The sequence below is a fragment of the Dendrobium catenatum genome, unplaced genomic scaffold (genome assembly GCF_001605985.2).
Source record: "Dendrobium catenatum unplaced genomic scaffold, ASM160598v2 fragScaff_scaffold_1557, whole genome shotgun sequence".
NCBI lineage: Eukaryota > Viridiplantae > Streptophyta > Magnoliopsida > Asparagales > Orchidaceae > Dendrobium > Dendrobium catenatum.
Genome location: NW_021320019.1, coordinates 4363306 through 4379693, shown reverse-complemented (window position 1 = coordinate 4379693; position 16388 = coordinate 4363306). Strand labels below are relative to the sequence as shown.

Here is a 16388-nt window from a genome sequence, read left to right as displayed (position 1 = left end):
TTTTTTATGTTATTTGATATTTTGCTGAATTGCAACCAATGGAATCACAATTAGCACATGAGTTAAGCTTCCATTCATATAAGATAGGCTGAACTTTATATTTTTCTTTTATTGTAAGATTGATGGCATTAGAGAATATGAATTTGGTGGAAACTTGTACACTCACCTTGGCAAAAGGATAGCCTTTTTTCATTAGAAGTGGGTCAACAATAGCAAAAGCAATTTTGATTTTGCTCATAATTTTAGAATTCCATATTGGACCCAAAAGCAAAGAGAAAGATGAAGAAGCTTAATCCAAATAGGAATTCCTTAAAATCAACTTCTGTTGCTGTGAAATTTGATGTTTATTTTTTGAAAATAATAGGAATTTCTTTAAAATCATCTTTCAAATGTGTAAAATTTAGGATCCATTGTTTGAAAATAGAAGCCCCCTATCATTAATAACAACACAAAAGGGAACCATCACTGCCAAAGGAGCTCAAACCCTAGCCAAGGACCCTCGCTTTGCTCTATTTCTCTAGTTGTTGGCTTTAGATGCTTTGAAGATATGGAAAGGGAAGCAGTGATATAATGACACTCAAATCGAAAATTTTCACTCCATATCCAGAATTGTGTCAAATTTTCTCAATATCAAGGACAGTGAGAACCACCCTCAGCCCCCCACATTCCCACCACCTGTCATTATCTCCAAGGAAAAAAAGAAATTGCTCAATCATATAAAACTTGAAAGAAAATAACGTGTATTGTCTCAATATATATATAGAATATACAACTCAACGCTCAAAAACAGGTTTTTGAGCAAGAATAGTAGAGACAATTAGAAGTTAGAAATCAGAAATAAAATGTGACATCAAAGAATCAAGAGCAGGAACATAAGGGAGAGCAGAAAATGCATCTCTACACGAAATAAACAAAAGAGCGACGGTCGACTATCGAGTGATTAAAACAGAGTAAATCCCTCCTATAAAGTTTAATAGTCAGCCAACAGACTAGCTTAATCCTCCTCATCCTCCTCGTGCATGGAAGCTTCCCCTTCGATGACTTCATCCTGAAAATATTTATATCAGGATATATAAAAAGTGCAATATATAAAATGTTAACCAAAATTTTTATTATATTTATCACATCAATTCAATAATTTTTTCAAATCTTCAACATTTCATATTGATGCAGCTCATCTTGCTCTTTTGGCAACAATAGATCTTGGGTTTCAATCTTCCGTATGTGATGTGTGTGTAAATTTGTCTTAATTTAACTAAATGTCCAACAAAAAAAATTGTATTGGATATGTTGGCCATATTTTGATGAGAATTGATATTTTAGCCAAGATAGATCATAACAGCTTCAAATTTTACTAATTATTATGATAAAAAAAATTGATTAGGATATATTAAGGCTTCGTTTGGGACCACTTTCTTACTACTTCTCAAAACAGCTTTTTAATACAAAAGTTAAAAATTATTTTAAGAAGTAGTAAGAAAGCCATCCCAAACGAAGCCTAAGACAAATCTTTATTACATTGCAAAAAAAAAAAAAATTATCATTTTCGAATAAATTTTAATTAAATTTAGTTTAAAATATGTATAATATATAAGAAAACAATCAAAATTTTGTATGGATGATTTTGAGATCAGCAAACTTATGGATAACATACCCTGAGCCAATTTTTTTCCTTGTAAATTACCGGATGAATTAAGTAATGAAAGAGATCGGATATAATAAATTGCCTGCACGTCAGAGGTCCAGAGAGTGAGGTTCTCTCGGAGGAGTTGCATGATCAGAGTGCTGTCCTTATATGATTCTTCGCCAACAGTGTCCAGCTCAGCGATCGCATCATCAAATGCCTGGAAACGATATAAAAGATAAATAAACAGTGAGGAATTATATAAAGCAAGTAAGCTACGATATTTAAGAATAGAAAGGTGGAAATCTGAACATGTAAGATCGGTTAAGATGCAATTAGTTAAGAGGGTGGAAAATTAGGCGCCTAAGTTGAGTTCAATACATCAAAAGATGGATACCCAACAAGTCAATAACTTAAAATAATAAGAGGGCACTGCTACATATAATAGGAAATCAGTTCGTGTTATACTAATAAAGTTGGGCTAATCACCACTCTCATGTATATCTCGATAAAAATAAGAAATAAAAAAATAATCAAATTAACATTGATTTGTGTATCTTTTTAGTCTATTATCAAGCAAAGTTGAACTACAAAAACAACAATATCAAATCTTTATCAAACTATAGCACAAAATGTTTATAACATCTTATTAAAAAGGACAACATTATTATTTATGTTTCGAGATAAATTTAAGGTGCACACTTTTTTTTGTGTTGGATAGGTATTTTTGTTATGCATTATTTAATATTTTGTGGCAAGTTAGAAATTTTATAATGATAAATAGAATTATACGTCCTAATTTTGCACAAAGATCTTGCACAAATACAAATAAACGAGAAGATTTAAGGAGAACTCTATGTTTTTACATGGAAAATTTTGAATGGAAAAAAAAATAGGGCTTGGCCTAGTTAAAATAATCTATTATGTCAAATAAATTACAAAAGCCTCTTCATCCCCTCAATTGGTGAAAACGGCATTCCAAATTATGCAATGCAAGGTAAACTTCTTGTGGTGAGGTGGAAAATAGTAGAGATGCAATGTAGGGATTATGATAGTGGCCAAATAATGTTAGCCAAACAATGATAATGATAAGATAATGATAGACAGGCAACAATAGTTGGGTGATGGCAGCGAAGTGATAGCAATTAAATGATTCATGTTGAATTTTCTAGGATAGACATCATTGATCCATTGAATACTCTTTTTTCTTTGTTGGGATGCATGTACGATTCAATTTTTAGTATTCTTATGTTTGCTAGAAGATTGTTCAAACAAGTTTTGATATGCCAATGGCCTTGTCACCAGTATATATGCTTCTACTCGATAAACATGATCAGGATATAAGTAGACTATTTCTCATAATATCATAATGAGGCATTGGATAAGCGGCATCAAATTGATTAGACCTAGCTTGTTGATGTTTTCATGGTGAGAGAACTACATCATGTTGTGATGGTTCTTTTTGTTATCCAACCTCCATTAAGAACTGAAGGATTTGAACTTGATAATCCACCATCATGTACATGTGATCCTCCAAAGTGAGGCCAAAGTAACATTTAACAACTAACTTGTGTAGACAATGATTGAATAATTATTTGTAAATCATTAAAAAAAGTATTTATAGAGTATGTTAAGAATGTTTCTCATATGACACAAAAATGTTGCATTCTAAATATTCACTGCGGCAAAGTGAAAGAATAATATCTTGAATTTGTATAAAGATCAAGCACATGCAGAGATAAAAGAATATTTTAACAGGGGACGCTATTATTTTAATGTAGAAAAAATGCATGGCCTAAACTAGCTATAATAGTCCACTATATGATTGAAATTATAAGGGTATGCTCTTCCCTGCAATTAGAGAAGATGAGACTATACAATTGAGAATAATTGTCTGGTGTCTACTGTAGGGATTACAAGAGAAATCATAGAAGGTGGAGGTAATCACACAACATCATTTAGATATAATGAAAGTCAATTTTTTGATTAGACAGATGATCGCAAATGGACACGATGCTCAGGAGATGATAGTCACACAAGGGTAATTGGACAAAGACAATTGAGCAATAATAGTCAAGCAATGGTAATCAAAAGACAATAAATGAACTATGAGTGCTGAACATCGAATAACAATAACAATCGGGCAATGGTAGTCGAACGATAGAGATCGTTGGTGGAGATTGAGGCGTCGAATGCTAGAAAGTGTTTTCTTCATATCCCTAAGCTCTCTCCAAGCTCAAGTCTAATTGCCCTTCATAGAAAGAATGGGGGTTTATTTACAGTATTTTGATAGTTGTATTTTGTTTGTTTATTTTGCATTTTAAGTATCTAGATACCTTATAATTGAATAATTTTAAACTCATTGGGTTCCTCTCATCGAGATGCTCAATTTGAATATAAACATGCAAGATGTTGAGACTATTTGGTCCTTCAAAGAGAGAACAGTGCGAAGAAGTGAAGTGAGATAAGGAGAGAGTGAGAGAGAAAGAGATTTGTACAATTTCTCCTAATTTTCAAAGTAAATTTCTTGGTGTGGTCTAGCTCTGTGATTTTTCCCTGGTTTCAAATGTTTTTCTACATTAAATCCTAGTGTTTATTTCCATTTTTTTTTCCTATTTGTTTTGTTGTGTGATTTACTTCCAACATAACAATTCTTATGTGTTTGGTTTGAGTATGAAACACAAGATTGTTGATTAGAGCAAGAGCAACAATATTGTCACAACGAAGGGGTGTTGCATTAGATACTAATATGCTAAATTCCAAAAGAAAATGAAGCCATATGAAATTCGTGTCAACAATGGCACAGGCCCCATACTCTACTTTGATAGGGGAACGAGCCATTATTTATTGTTTCGATACATACCATGATATTAATTAAAAGTTTAGCCTAAAAAAGCACAATTACCGGCTGTTGATTTTTTAGCATATGAATCACTTGCCAAATCTAAATGAACATAAGCTTGAAGTTGTTGTTCACTACAATGAATTGGTATGTCAAAATGTGCATTTTATATATAGAAGTAAGCGCTTAAGCAATCAAAAATGAATATTAAGCGGTTGGTGTAAATGTTGGTAGAGACAGTTGACTGCACATCCAAGATCAAGCTATGCAATAGTGAGGTTCTGCAAAGATCCTACCAAATGATGATACAAGATAGGATTGGCAAAGCCAGAAGTTAAATCAACAATAATCAAATCCTCAGTGGAAACATGAGTCTAAGCCGATTTACAAGTGATCATGACAGAGCGATTAAGCACCTCCATGCATATTGGGACTGTAATAGGTGTAAGCCATACTCGGTTTGCAATGTTTGAAGCCCAAGGAAACACGAGAGAGCTCACAGATTCTTTAAATGGATGAACATAAAAGAGTGATGATCACATTAGAGATGGACATAGAATTGTTTCCTATTAGCAAAATATCATCAACATAAATCATAATATAAATTACAATTCGATTTAGTTGGCATAAAAAAGTGATTGTTCAGCCAAGCTTCTGTAGCTTATTGGACAAAATAGCAAACCACTAATGAGGATCTTATTTAAGATCATTAATTGCCTTCTGAAGAAGACTAAAATGAAACGAACGCTCTGGATCCTTGAAATCGGAATGTTGTGACAAATTTACAGTTTGCATTTGAAATATGAGGTAGAAATGGGCTGCGAATGAGTTAAGATCACCATGAGAAAAGTTCAAATAGTCAGACATTTTGCCACCAGAAGGTTTAATTGTAGTCAAAATCATGCTCATATTTATAATCTTAAGCAAGCAAGCGACAAGTTAGCTTTGTAATGGTTTAGGTAACATTAGAATTGTATATTATTTTATACATCCATTCGCTGCCTGGAACATTTTGATCGGGTGAAGGTATCACTAAAGCCCAAGTACCTTACGAGTGGAGAATTTGGAGTTCTTGTGATAATGCTAATGGAGATCACCAGTTTACATTTTATTGCAGCCGAAGTATAGGAAGTTGGCACGGGCATATTGGTAATATGAGACGGGGAGAGAATCTACTTCGGTTTGAAATAACCACTGCGAGGCCGTGTTTGCATTGGATGACAATTTAAAGGATTAGTGTGTAGTCGTTGCGCAGGTAAATAACAAGGCACCGGCTTTTTATATATATATAGGTTCGTAGCAGTTATAACGTTTTTGTGAACTAGCATAATAAGGAAGCATACATGTGAAAGAATTGAGAGCAAGTTTATTAGGGGAGTATATACAAAGCCAGAGGAAAACAACCAAAGATACAAAGATGTGAATGAGATGATGTTTATTGTAAAGAAGTTGGCAATGGGATCTGTCCAAAACGGTGGGACAAGGAAAGTTGTTTACTGTTAGAGGAGCTTCAACCCATAGGTAAGATAGCTTTAAGAAGAAGAGTATGAACCGTTTCTATAATATGTCTGTGTTTGCATTCAACAAGTCAATTTTATTTAGGTGTATGGAGGCAAATAAATTGGTGTAAGATGCTCCATTAAGAAACAGGCTAAAAGTTTTATTGGTGTATTCACTATCTCCATGGGATCGTATGAGTTTAATATAAGTGTTAAACTAACATTTCACCAATTGTGTAAATTAAGAAAAGCAACAAGATGTTTCAGATTTCAATTTTAATGGAAATACCGTACAAAAATGAGAATACTCGTCAACAAAAGAAACATAATATTTATATCCATTTATGGAAGCAACTGGGTAAGGACACCATGCATTATAATGTATAATTTCAAGAGACCTATAGCTGGTTAACATAGAAGATGAAAAGGGTAATTTGTGAGGTTTAGCTAAGTGATATGACGCAAGAAAAAAAGATTTAAACTTAGGTGTGCATGGGTCTCCAATGGCATGGAAAAGATTTAAAAGAGATGAGTGATGAGGATTTCCTAGATGACGATGCCAAAGATATATATGGAACAAATCATGTAGAAAATAAACCAAGAGTGGTATGTTGCGGCCGAGTGAACATTATGGAGTCCTCTATAGCACAAACCTATCAAGATTATTTGGTTGGTCTACAGATTCGTTATTCAAAAGTTATCTGAAGTGAGATGCCACATAGATATTGGGAACATGCAAGAGTTGAGAAAGAAGAAGTTTATTGGTTGGAGTGGGAAGAATGCCTCGACCAGCATTAGGGAATGGCCACAAGGAACCATTTTTTAGTATCATCGATTGGGAGTATGGTTTAAAATTGCGCAATAAGAGACACGCCTCAGCACAATTTCGCCCCTTTAAGACTCAAAGCCCATGCAATGAGTTCAGGATTTGAGGCGTACGCCTCAAGGCGTGCCTCGCTCACGATTGAGAGGCGTCCGCCTCTAAAAATAAAAAAAAAAAAAAAAAAAAAAGCTAAGTACATGCTTGGTATCGAGCAGGTACATGCTCGGTACCGCTCGGTACCAAGCAGGTAGCACTCAGTACATGCTCGGTACCGCTAGGTACATGCTCAACACCGCTCGGTATCATTCCATACAAACAACATACAAACTTTGAAAACAAGTAGAACTCCATACATGCTCGGTACCACTAGGAAGATAACTGAAATTGAGGAAAAATGAGCTGATTGGGAGACATTGGACTCTATAGGAGAGGAGGAAGGGGAGAGAGCAGTTCATCATAATGATGATTCAAATGAAAACCCCCTTAGTGATGACAGTGCTGATGACTTATGAGTTCTTATGTGATATGTCATTATTACTTATTTTTGTAATTATATGTTAATGAAAAGAATATTGTGATTGATTTGAGAAAGATGGAGTTTGAGTTGAACTATATTTCATGTTGTCTTATTATTGAGATATTTTGATTTCACTTCATATCTTGTGCATTTTTACGTTTTATATATTAATTACTCATTAGTATATACAAAATTTATCATTTTATGTTTACGCAATTTTTTTTTATTTTGAGGCTTATGCCTCAAAACACCTTGAGGCTTACGCCTCGCCTCACGAACGAAAAACGCTTCAATACCCGATTACGCAATTTTAAACATTGATTGGGAGCCCTGATACTATTTGGGATTATGAAAATTAGCTAAGTCTACAGTAAAGTGGGAAATCACACTAGAATTAAGAAACCAATCAATATAAATGTTGGTCGACCACGCAAAATGAGCTAGAGTACTGGTAGGAGTGTTGTTGTAGTTAAGATCTTGATGATGCCAACATTTGATAATTGACAACCAATTTTGTCACAATTTTAACAAATAAGACGTTGAGAAGTTCCACCACCACAAGATGCACAAAATAAAGGTTGACTGAAGACATTGTTTGAGTTGGAACCCCAACCTCTACTAGAATTGGGAAAGGAACAACCATGACCTCGACCATGAACTGCAAAGAAAATCGAGGGGAAATTGGTGGGCTAAAGATTTTGAAGTTTATGACTCGCCTCATTAGCTATGTTGGTTTCTTCATTGCATAGCAAGGAATATAAATCATTGAGCCCAACAAGTTGGAGAGTGACTCTAATAGAAGATTTAAATGAATAATATGCAGGAGGAAATTCATTTAGAGTGTAGAGAACATTTTTCCGATTGGGCGACGAATTAGTAGTGCCAATGGCATCAACCTAGACCTTAAAAGTATACAAATATTGAATTATAATTTGCACTTTAGTGGAAATATTGTGAAAGAATATTCTTTAGTTGGATAATCATGCATGACTAGTAGATTGTAAGCGACACTAGATTGTTGCCCGGATTTGAAAATAAAAATAAAGTAAGAACATAAGAAAGAAACGGAGCGGAGACAATAGAGTACAGGGGAGCGGCCAAGTTCTAATCAATAAGCATGGAACTAGGTATTACGAATTAAAGGAAACTAAACCATCCTTAAGAAGAGAAACCTTTAGAGGACATGGGATAGAACCATCAAGAAAAACCCTCAAAGCTATTGGCTCTAAAACTTTAAAGAACTTGAGACTTTCTGGAAAAATGATATCCTACAGTAGGGGGGGCGTAAATGAGTCGAGCCAAGCTCGAGTCACCCTTGGCTTCAGCTTGAGCTTAATTAATTGATTGAGTTTGAGCTCGAGCTCGAGCTTAATTACAATCCTATTCTGGAGTGAGCTTTCAGCTATGTATGAATGATTTTTTATATTGGAGATTAGAAATTTGACCTCAGTTGGTATTGCGGTATTAGTTAGTATTGGCTAGTCAAAGATTTGCTGCAGTGTCCATCCGGAGATCTTAGAGTCTTCCATGATATGGAAAGGAAGAAAGACTGGAACACGAAGTCTAATCAAATGCAATGACAAGGGCAAAGGTAATTTTTATCAAAACGTGGATAGTAAAAGAGACTCGCTACAAAAAATCACCATTTTGCGGCAAAAGAATTCGTTGAAAAATAAGAAAAATCATTCACAATATCCGATTTGCGGCGGATTTCTTTCCGTCGCAAAAATTTGCTTCACAATTTTTTTGCGACGAAAAGATCTGCCGCAAATATTTGTGGACGATTTGCGGTGAAATTTAAAAAAAATATAAAAAAATTAGAAATTTGAACATAACTGGCTGCCCGCTACCCAAGGCTGCATGAGCTTGATCGCCCCGTATGCCCGCTCCTGCCTAACCGCCCGGCTGCTCGAGCTCAACCGTCTGCCTACTCCCGCGTGACCGGCTACATGACCGGATTGCCTGTGCCACATATCCTACCAAGGATTTGGACCTACTCCTCTTGCAAACCAACCCCTTCTTTACTAGGCCTTGGAGACAAAATCCAATAGAAAGCTTTTTTTAAATTTTATATTATAACTCAACTTGCGGCGAATTCGCGACCGCAAATTCAACAAAAAAAATAGTCCAAAATTTTTGTCGCCATTTTCAACAAAAATGATCCATTGGAAAGTCTGGCGTAATCCGACACAAATCAGTAACTTTACGGTAGTGATTGTTACAAACGAGCGGTGGTGATGAAAAGATCTCGTTGTGGGAAGAAACTACTATCATAATGAGCATCAATTCTAGAACAGTGGAAAGAGAAATTAGGGGCAAATTCTATGATAAGGCAACGTGTTTGGAGATTCACCTGCTTCGCAAGAGCGCAAGCCCGATCAAGAGCGTTCAATATCTCATAGTAGAACACGGAAAAGTTGAGCGCGAGTCCCAAGCGAATCGGATTAATCGGTGCAAGCTCTGCCGTAGCAATGTCCTGCAGAACAAACAATCATAAAAATGTTATAAAAATATCAATGCAATGTAACGGAAAAAAAAAACATCTTTTGTGAAGAGGCAGGAAATAAAGTTACGAGATCTCCAGACCGGAATCGAAGCCATTAAATCACTCACATCTTGAAATAAACAAAAAGGAAATCAGGTCATGCGGCAGCTCTAACCTGGGCAGATGTGTAGGCGGAAAGCGTGTTATCGGCGGCCTCCTTGCGTTCAGATCCGGTCTTGAACTCGGCAAGATATCGATGGTAGTCGCCCTTCATCTTTAGAAAAAAGACCTTGGAGTCATTGGACAATGCCGAGGGGAGGAGGTGAGATTCCAGCAGCTTGAGTATTCTGCCACAAATGGATGTTATCTCCGACTCGATCTTAGCCCTAAATTCCTTGATAGCGGCGAGGTGATCATCATTCCCGCGACTCTCCTCCTTCTGCTCTATCGACGACACGATCCTCCACGAAGCCCGGCGTGCGCCGATCACGTTTTTGTAGGCTACCGAGAGGAGATTTCGCTCTTCAATGGAAAGCTCCCCATTCTCCGTCGCCATCTCCGTAACCTTCTCCATGAACTCCGCCATTTCCTCATACCTCTCAGCCTGCTCAGCGAGCTTCGCCATGTAGACGTTATCCTCCCGGGACTCTGCCATCATTACGTTCGCACAAAACAAACCCTAGAAGAGATTGAGAAGAAGAATAGAATAAAACAGGAATAAATCGAAGGAAGGAAGAAACTTGATTTTGGTGAAGAAGCTTTGTTTCTCTGTAATTTATTCGTTTTGGGAAATGGTTTCTGCGGTGGCGCGTACGAGGAGGAACAGAGACCAGCCGCGAGCGCACAGCTGTACAAACTGTATCATTTCAAACGGCAAGTACTTTCACCACCGTAAATCTTCTTTTTATTTTTATTTTTTTATTTTTCCAAAGATGAGCTATAAATTTAAAATGAGCGGCCAAAAAAGTTTATAATTTTGAAAGTTTTCTGAAATTATTAGTTCACCAATTATTCTCAATAAAAAAAATTTGACTTTATATTTCCTTGCTATATCTTATATTACTCAAAATTAATAAAATATGTTTGTTATTTAGTTTTATAGGAGATATGTTTTAAAATTTATTTAAAAGTAATTTAACTCTCTTTTATTTATTCATAATGCTTATTGAAGTCCACTCTAAATAAATTTAATTTGAATTCAAGTTTTATTGCAACAATTTTTTTTTAAATAAATTTGAACATATTTCAAACTTGGTTCAACCTTGTTCACAAGACCTGATCACATGATACCTTCCCCAAGAGTACATTTCATCCCACTAATCATGAGATCTTATCCACAACAAGCTCCCATTGCAGCTGTTAGTCCCATTAAAAGGCCCTCTTATTGCTCCTCACACATGTAACCTTCAACGAGCATTGTCAATCATGATGTCACCTCCAACTAGCTTCACCAGTCCTATAACGCTAGCTTCAACAAAGCGATGTCAGCTCTATTGACCTTTGCAGTCACGTGATACCAGTTTTGCTAAAGCAATGCCAACACCAAAATGCTTCATCGATACCATAAGCTCGACTATCACATGCTTCATCAGTCCCATCCACGAGCCCCCAACCATGTCTCATTGTGATTCTGCAATGCTTGCTACACTAAGGTTTGTAATTAGGTTTCAATCAAATTAGATTCAAATTGAAGTTCAAATTTGAATAAATTTAAACCATGTTATTTTTTGGGTGAACTTCAATATGCATTATGTGTATGCAAAACAAGGATAATTTGACCCAAAATAAATATTCTTGCATATTTTCTCAAGAAATCAATTAGCTAACATATTTCTCCTATTTTAAGCATTTTGAACCTTTAAATTTTCTTTAAGAAAGTATTTATTTAAGCAAGCTTTTTGACAAATGTTTTTATCACCTAACTATTAACTTCATTATTTCAAAATATTTATCCTATTTTTATATTAAAAAAATTATGCAAGTGAGTTAGCCACACTCCACCTATTAATTTCATGTTTAAAGATTTGTACAGGTAAAAAGACTATTGTTTAAATGTTATACAACAAAAAGTTTATGTATGCAAAAATTAGAATAGTTGTGAGTTGTACAAACAAAATATGTAACTTTTCATGAGAGAAATAAGGAAAGAAAATTCATAGAGGTTAACCCAATAGAAATATTTTTAGTGGTGTGAGTGAAAGATAAGAGAATTAGGAATATACTAGCACGTGCTGGGATATTTGGACCATCTTAGTGTTGTACAAAAAATAAAATATATATATTCATATTTAAGTTTGGAGTATTAGATATTGAAATTTTGAGTGGATTCGACTTTTAAAGATTAGTAGCTATCAACTCAAAGTCTTCTCCACATATAATAATCATGTCTACCATCATATGATTTCTTAATAAACGAAAAGTTAAATGTTATGATGCAAAACTCATTCTTCTTCTTCAACAGTTATGGATGGAGACAGAGATCAAATAAATGGTTGGAGTGATCATATGCAAGTAGTTATCTTGACTGGTATCATATTGAGGAAATTCTCTATTGGGTGGTTAACAATAACTATTGAAAGATCAAAAGTGATAGTTGAAAGTTAGAGTCACAAGAGAAAATTGAAAACTACCAAAGTGGATCATGACATGCAAATGATGGAGATGACATGCTTTTCTCTATCTTAGATTAGCATAGTAGTTAGAAGAATCATGCTTAGGTTTGAAGAGGGAAAATGAGTGAGAGAGGAAAGAATACTAGTAAGATAAAAGAGAAAATAATATTAATGATAATATTTGTAACATACTTTTACCTTTATGTTATTGAATATTTTTCACTTTGTTCAACAAATTTAAAAGTGAGACCAAGGCCTATATCATTTATTATTTATTGGTTCATACCATGCTCCTCTCTTTGCTAGCTCTTAGACAACCTCCATACAAATACCTTTAAATATCTTGAACCACTTCCATGGACCCTAAAACAACCTCCCTCTTCACTCACTATAACAGACCAAACACTTAACTATCAATATATTATCAGCATTTATCTAAGGGCCTTACAGTTTTTATCCTATGATTTAACTTCCTCTGAGTTCACCCATCTAAGGATTTTTTCGGGATGCGCACGCTTAACTGCAGAGTTTCTTAATAAAATTTTAATTCTTATACTAAAGGCGCCTAAATGTTTAAGGTTTTAGCTTCTTTTACTTAAAAGTTTTCACATCCATAATCTCCACCACTAAAACCTCACAACTTCACCCCCCACCAATACTAAGGGTTCCACCTCTTTAACCCCACTAAGGCCTTCTCGAATTCTTCCCCATAACAACCTCTACAACAACATTCAACCATTCCATTTGTCAACTTTCTTTTCCCAAAGTCTTCTAAACAATTATACCTCTCTATCCCTACACTCAACCATAACTACTCCTTGGACTATACCATTGCAAACGCCTTGACTCCCATTAAAGCTTATACTAGCCATCTTCGTACCCTCAACAAAATCAACCACTTCACCTCCAAGATTCAACAAGTAAGTTTTTGACTTCATCTTCAAAGATCCATTTTGCATATCCGACAACATCTTTCTAAATTTCATGATTAAGATATATGCACCAATTTTAATTTCAAGCCTTAGCAATGTTTATGGGGTCAAACTAAGTTGTTATATTTAAATTGTATTACAATATTGAATGTGTATAACAAGGTCCATATAAATAAATAAACAAATACTAAGTTAAGTTCTAAAAAAGAATCAATAATTCTAATAATGTTAGAATCATACAAAAATGCTTGTAAGTATATATTTAATAAAAAACATATTAAAATTGATTCATATGCTACAAAAATCTTAAATTTGTTCACATAAATTTATTGAATATTCAATTTTGAAAAACTAATTCATGATAAATCAAAGTATTTTTTTCAATTATAAAATTAATTAATTTTTATTATAATAGCAAGGTTATGATAAAACCATAATTTCAACTGAAGTAAGGATTTTACAAAAAATATTAAATTTAATTCCTAATCACATTTTTTAACAACAAATATTCATGCATTTATAATAATTGATCATTAAATAATACTATAACTTTTTTTAACATGTAAGAGACAAAACTAATATAAGGACTATAAAAGAAATGAAAAAAGAGGTTAGAAGTTTAATTAAGTATATTACCTTGTACTATGCCTTCCAAATATTGAATTGAATAGAAGATCCACTTTGAAATATATGTACACAAATCCTTCATTGGTATGAATTCTTTAGTCCTCCATGAAGACATATTATAAAACAAATATAGTTATTAGATTTGATACTTAAATAAGTTTGGGTCTACTTTCATTAATAATAAAAGTAGTGTTTGCAAGCATAAGCTATGATGAATTAAACTTGATGCCTTTAAAATGCAATGTTGTTATGTACCTTTCAATGCATTTGGTCACATCAGAGGTATTCTATCATCTAACCTACCAACTTATGAGTGATTTAGGTTGAGTTAGTAACCAATTCTTCTTGCACCATTTGAATGCAACGTACCCTTTGAGTTCATCTTGATGCCAGGCTCTTTCATTTTCGTTTAATTTTTGTTAACCTTCTTCAAATGTTACACCATGCCAAACCTTAGAAAATATTAATATTTCATTTGCAGAAAATGTAATGATATATTTAAGTTCTTTAAATTCTTATGAGACTACCAGGATCCATTACAATTTTAGATAATCAAGTTAAATTGGATTTACTAACTCAAAATCAGGCTCAATCTAAATAATTTTTCTAATGATCGAAGTTATTTAAATTATCACTACATTCTCTCTTTCCTAGGCCATAATAATCACATCGAGCTTATTGTATTATGGAGAAATGGTAGTCAAGTGGGCGAAGATTGAGATACATCATTCTCATAATCTCTTCCCAAAAAAAAAACCTCTACTCTACCCCAAGTGATATGAATTCCATGAATTCAAGTCATTTGATCCTCCTAAGTTTGTAAAGTTAAATATGTTTCTTATAGATTGGAAAAATTGTACTGCCTATATGGATGCATACAAATACTCTTGGAAGAGTGCTCCCCTCTAGGATTTACTTTCTTGCATATATTCACCTTAAGGCTTAAGGACTATGTTGAGAGAGAGAGAGAGAGAGAGAGAGAGAGAGAGAGAGAGAGAGAGAGAGAGAGAGATGCATTTCAATGTGCTCTAGTTAATATTATTTAAGTATCTTTTGATCTTTGATATAAATATGTCAAAGAAAATATAAATATCTCATTTGCAAAAAATATAATGATATATTTTAAGTTCTACAAATTATTATGAGACTACCGAGATACATTAAAAATGTTAGATAATCATGTTAAATTGGATTTGTCAACTCAAAATCAAACTCAATCTAAAATAAATTTTCTAATGATCTGAAGTATTAAAATTAACAATACTTTCTCTCTTTCCTAAGCCATAATAATCATATCATATTTAGCTTATTGTATTATGAGCATTATGAAATTGTCCAATTTTCGGTAGATTTTTCCTTTCTGACAAAAATTAATATTTCCGACAGCTTTCCAATTAACAGAAAATTTCTAAAAGTAAACGCTGTGCAGGAAAGACTTTTGCTAATAAAAAAGCAGTTGGAAATTTTTTCTGATAGAAAATATCTATCAGAAAATTAAAAAAGAAAGAATAAAAATCTGCCCTATCTTTAGCAGCGCGCTCGCGATAGATGGAGCTACCCACACCTGCCCACCTTGCCTGCTCGAGAGCCTCTGCCGCACTGTCTGCTTGCTTGATGTCCATGAGATTTGAACTTTGCTCATCGAAAAGGTCATCAAACGTCCAACCACTTCACCGTAAAGGAAAAAAGTATTTTGATTGTTACTCTTTATATTTAGAATAGAAATAGACAAAAAATAAAATTATAAATTAATTAAAATAAAATTACAAATTAATTAAAATAAAATATTAAATTTAATAATTTATTTAAATAAAATATTAATAAAAACAATTATAATATCAAATTTTTCTTCAAAAACTAGTCGGAAACCCTACAAACATCTTCTGAAAATAGTTAGGAAAATTTCAGCTGATATTCCATTGGAAATTCTCCTAGAAAGTTCCAACCGAGAAAAAGACAGCCGAAAATTTCATCAGAAAATTTCCTACGAACATTCCGTCGAAAATGTTGGCAAAACTTTTCAACATAAATCCATCATATATACGAGAAATATCTTATGAAAATTCGTCGGAAAGTTCGACAATAATTTGATTTTTTCCTGTAGTTGAAGAGATGATAGTCTAAGTGGGTGAAGAATCAAGGACGTCGTTCTCATAATCTCCTAATTTGTTTGGCTCTATCCCAAGTGATCTGAACTCTATGAATTCAAGTTATTTGATCATCCTAATTTCATAAAATTAAATATGTTTCTTATGGATTGGAAATTTTGTGTTGCCAACACTATTACAACTTGCCTATTGTGGATACGTACATTCAAAGTATATTGAATACTAACCAAACACATAAACTAACTTGAATTGATCTTTGAATGCCGAACCTTCACTCAATCATTTATGATTTTGTACATTTAGCTCATATTTGAATTGA

General features: G+C 33.8%; 1 protein-coding gene across 2 annotated transcripts; it reads right to left on the bottom strand.

Annotated features, from left to right (window-relative positions):
* Nucleotides 1–707: 707 nt before the first annotated feature.
* LOC110111179 (14-3-3 protein 6) lies at nt 708–10651 on the bottom strand. Of its 2 annotated transcripts, none has more exons than XM_020842939.2 (4): nt 9966–10651; nt 9659–9781; nt 1655–1844; nt 708–1048 (listed from the first exon to the last, which is right to left on the bottom strand). In XM_020842939.2, the coding sequence occupies exons 1-4, from the start codon at nt 10446–10448 to the stop codon at nt 1044–1046; spliced, it is 801 nt and encodes a 266-aa protein (XP_020698598.1). In that variant the 5' UTR covers nt 10449–10651; the 3' UTR covers nt 708–1043. The 2 variants fall into 2 exon arrangements, with proteins under 2 accessions (XP_020698598.1, XP_020698599.1); XM_020842940.2 differs by having other exon boundaries at nt 1728–1844.
* Nucleotides 10652–16388: the final 5737 nt, after the last annotated feature.

Bases quoted from the DNA above. Each gene is read 5' to 3' on its own strand.
- LOC110111179 (XM_020842939.2), bottom strand. From the start codon at position 10,448: ATGATGGCAGAGTCCCGGGAGGATAACGTCTACATGGCGAAGCTCGCT. The intron at 9,782-9,965 runs GTTAGAGCTGCC...TTTGTTCTGCAG, and splicing joins CCGCCTACACATCTGCCCAG to GACATTGCTACGGCAGAGCT. The intron at 1,845-9,658 runs GTGAATCTCCAA...TATCGTTTCCAG, and splicing joins CTTGCGCTCTTGCGAAGCAG to GCATTTGATGATGCGATCGC.